Source organism: Pelobates fuscus, chromosome 13, assembly GCF_036172605.1.
Source record: "Pelobates fuscus isolate aPelFus1 chromosome 13, aPelFus1.pri, whole genome shotgun sequence".
In the NCBI taxonomy this organism is placed as follows: domain Eukaryota; kingdom Metazoa; phylum Chordata; class Amphibia; order Anura; family Pelobatidae; genus Pelobates; species Pelobates fuscus.
In genome coordinates this window covers 112,883,290-112,887,366 of record NC_086329.1, presented here as the reverse complement: position 1 = coordinate 112,887,366, position 4,077 = coordinate 112,883,290, and the positions used below count along the sequence as shown (strand labels likewise).

Here is a 4,077-nt window from a genome sequence, read left to right as displayed (position 1 = left end):
TTCGACTCAGCCGAGTCGTCTGTCATCTGGGAGGTCGGCCTAGTGCCCCATTCCGGTTGAGCTTGAGGGCCTTTTCCACGGAGGCGGCCACTGCCACATTAATCATGGCTTGCAGATTCTGATCCTGGGTAGATGGCTCCATGATCAAGGAGTCGTGGGCAATGTGACACCTATGTGTATAGAGGATATTTTTTTATAACCTAACCCTGACTTGTACTTCTCAACAACATTGGCCCTTACTTGTTTTGAGAGTTCCTTGGTCTTCATGGCAGTGTTTGGTTAGTGGTGCCTTTTAGGTGTTGCAGCCTCTGGGGCCTTTCAAAAAAAGGTGTGTATATGTAATGACAGATCATGTGACACTTAGATTGCACACAGGTGGACATCATTTCACTAATTATGTGACTTCTGAAGGCAATTGGTTGCACCAGAGCTTTTTATGGGCTTCATAACAAAGGGGGTGAATACATACGCACATGCACATTTTATGTTTTCTATTTCTAAAAAATAGTTTTATGTATATATTTTTCTCAATTCACTTCACCAACTTAGCCTATTGTGTTCTGATCCATCACATAAAATTCAGATTAAAGGACCACTCTAGGCACCCAGACCACTTCAGCTTAATGAAGTGGTCTGGGTGCCAGGTCCTTCTAGGGTTAACCCATTTTTTCATAAACATAGCAGTTTCAGAGAAACTGCTATGTTTGTGAATGGGTTAAGCCTTCCCCTATTTCCTCTAGTGACTGTCTCACTGACAGCCGCTAGAGGCGCTTGCGTGATTCTCACTGTGAAAATCACAGTGAGAGCACGCAAGCGTCCATAGGAAAGCATTATGAATGCTTTCCTATGTGACCGGCTGAATGCGCGCGCAGCTCTTGCCGCGCGTGCGCATTCAGCCGACGGGGAGGAGAAGAGGAGGATCGGAGGAGGAGAGCTCTCCGCCCACCGCTGGAAAAAGGTAAGGTTTTACCCCTTTCCCCTTTCCAGAGCCGGGCAGGAGGGGGTCCCTGAGGGTGGGGGCACCCTCAGGGCACTCTAGTGCCAGGAAAACGAGTATGTTTTCCTGGCACTAGAGTGGTCCTTTAATAAAACATTGAACTTAAGGCTGTAAGGTAACAAAATAGGTAAAAAGTCAAGGGGGTGAATTATTTTGCAAGGCACTGTAGGTTCAGTTGTTTCCAGGTATCCAATATGAGCTTAATATAATAAATACACTACTGCAAGCTGAAGTGGTTATAGTGCTTGGAGTGCTGCTTTCACCTGTCAATAATTTCTGTAAAAATGATAAAATCTTTCATGAATCCTCCAGGAGATGTATGTTTATTGTGTGTCTGCACTGGGAAGTAGCGTGTTAACGATATCCTGCAGATCTGATCAGTACATTAACATGCTATGGTCCCTTGGGAGCCGCCGAGGGTGTGTTTAGTTATAGTGATTCTATTATCACTGTTATTTCTATCAGGTATATATAGACATGAAACACTGAGCTCTTTAATGCTTTCTTTGGGAGTCTCTGCTTCAAATCAATCCGTCATTGTATCTCTTCACATTTTGAGTATTATATATATATATATTTAAAGGTAGAAAATATTTTATTTTAAATCAAAGTGTGCCATATGTCTAAATTATTTTTTCCCAGAAAATTGTACACATTTTCAGAATCTATCCTCCTTGTTTGAGTGGCCTATCAAGCGGACTCCATACTTTGTTACATGCTTTCCTTAATTAAAATTCTAATTGGAAACATTGTTACAGAACAAAAAAATACAAAAATATGACACCTCTATATTAACTCTCTTTTCCTATGAATGCTTTATATGAGAGAATTGTTCCTTAATATTCTACGTGAAGGTTAATTCGTGGATTTCAAGAGCGTAAGTTATGAATAACACTGCTTTATGGGTAAGAAACCTGAATATGCACCTTTCTTTTTATTAAAGAAAAGTACGTAAATTCCTTGAATACCCAGCACTTTCGTTTTCAAAATCTTAGCCTGTCATTTATTTGAAACATAAGACGTGTAGCTTTAGGGATGCATTGTCTAAGCTGAATAATGATTGACTTTGAAGTCTATGGGAAAATACTAATCAGTAACCTTAGTAAACCCTTACTGATCTAGGAGAACACAGGCCGGTGCCTTCACATATCATCAAAATATAGCACATTCCCCGCTGAAATGTTAGAAATGTTCGTACAGAAAACACATCAAGCTACATTAATTGGTGAGAATTCAACAGCACACGGTTAATCTAAAGGAACAAGTGACAATATTTTACATGGAAAAATAGTTTATTGTATATTTGTAACTTATTTTCCTTTTTGTGTTTTGCAGTTGTTATGTTTTGTAGATGTTAGTGTGTGATTCATATTTTCGAATTCTAATGGCAAGGCCTGGATTATATATCGGAAATTTGCTTTACAGTACGGTGGAAGTGAATACACATAAAAAAATCTTTAGATTTTGACATGATTTATTGTAAGGAGAGTAATTGCATATAGGCTGATACATTAGTGACATCAGACAGTGTTTTGCCTTGAATTGGAATGTTAGTTTTGTTAGATTGTATTAAGTGAATTAATCGATGTATAGAGCATTGAACACACTATTACTATGTCCTAGCCTTAGATTCTGCCTGTTTGGGTTTTCTACAGGTAATTTGAAATCAGTATATTTTATAGCAGAGATGAACAGCACAAACCAGGCTCTTGTTACTCAGTTTATCATTGCAGGATTTCCGGATCTCAATGGAATGCAAGGCCTTCTCTTTGTGCCGCTTGTCATCATCTACATCTTCACAGTCAGTAGTAACCTTGCAATAATCACTATTATTTGCACGCATCATCATTTTCATGTTCCTCTCTATCTCTTTGTTGCTATTCTTTCTTTCCTGGAAATCTGGTACACAACAGTCACCATTCCTAAAATGCTCGCTGGTTTGTTAAATCAGAAAACCATCTCCTATGTTGCCTGCATTTTACAGGTCTATTTCCTGCATGTTTTTGGTATCACTGAGACCTATCTTCTCACAGCAATGGCCTACGACCGTTATATGGCCATATGCAATCCCTTGAGATATGCATCCATAATGACAGCTTCATGCTGTTTCCAGCTAATCGGATGCTGCTGGGTTCTAGGTTTCTTTGGTCCTTTGACACAGATCCTCTTGCTTTCCCAGCTTTCCTTCTGTGGTTCTAACAAGATAGAGCATATCTTCTGTGACTTCACTCCGCTGATGAACTTGTCCTGTTCTGACCCCTCACTGAATGTCAATGTGGACTTTACCATGAACTCATTTCTTCTGTTTTTTGCCTTTTTCTGCATCATCTTGTCTTATATTAGGATTATTTCAGCAGTATTAAAAATAAACTCAACCGAAGGGCGACAAAAGGCATTTTCTACTTGTAGTGCTCATCTCACTGTTGTTATGTTATTCTTTGGCAGTGTGGCTTTTGTATATATTAGGCTCACCAAACATTATCCTGCTAATTACTATCAAGTTATGGCTGTTGTGTATTCGGTGTTGACACCAATGTGTAATCCAATTATATACAGCCTCCGAAACAGAGAGATCCGAGAACTGCTCAGCAAAAAACTAACAAAGTCCCTCTGTAACAAAATATGAGTTCAAGTTTAGTTATTTTATATTTTATTTACACATTTTTATATTAATATACATTTTAAAAAGAACCAACAGCCCACAGTGCTGTAAGATGGCAAATTACACATAAAAGGAATTGTGACAAAATAAGTCAACATACAGGAACATAAGGTGATGAGAATTTCCCGCAAGATTATAATTATAATTTTTGTGCGGCATAATAACAACAACAACATATTTCTGTAAATTGCTTATACTAGCAAAACTAAAATTTGTTATTTTATACTAGCAAAACTAAAATTTGTTATTTTCACTAAGGAACCTATATCATAATTAAAGGAAGCTATGCAATTTGTTGCACATACAAGGATCAGCCACAACAATAAAACCACCTGCCTAACATCGGGTAGGTCACACTCATGCTGCCAAAACAGCTCTGATGCAATGAGGCCTGGACTCCACAAGACCTCTGAATGTG

General features: G+C 38.6%; 1 protein-coding gene across 1 annotated transcript; it reads left to right on the top strand.

The window, feature by feature from the left end:
• The first annotated feature begins 2,684 nt into the window (after nucleotides 1–2,684).
• Nucleotides 2,685–3,623, top strand: LOC134582748 (olfactory receptor 6N2-like). The gene has a single exon (XM_063439387.1). The coding sequence runs from the start codon at nucleotides 2,685–2,687 to the stop codon at nucleotides 3,621–3,623; it is 939 nt and encodes a 312-aa protein (XP_063295457.1).
• The last annotated feature ends 454 nt before the right edge of the window (nucleotides 3,624–4,077 follow it).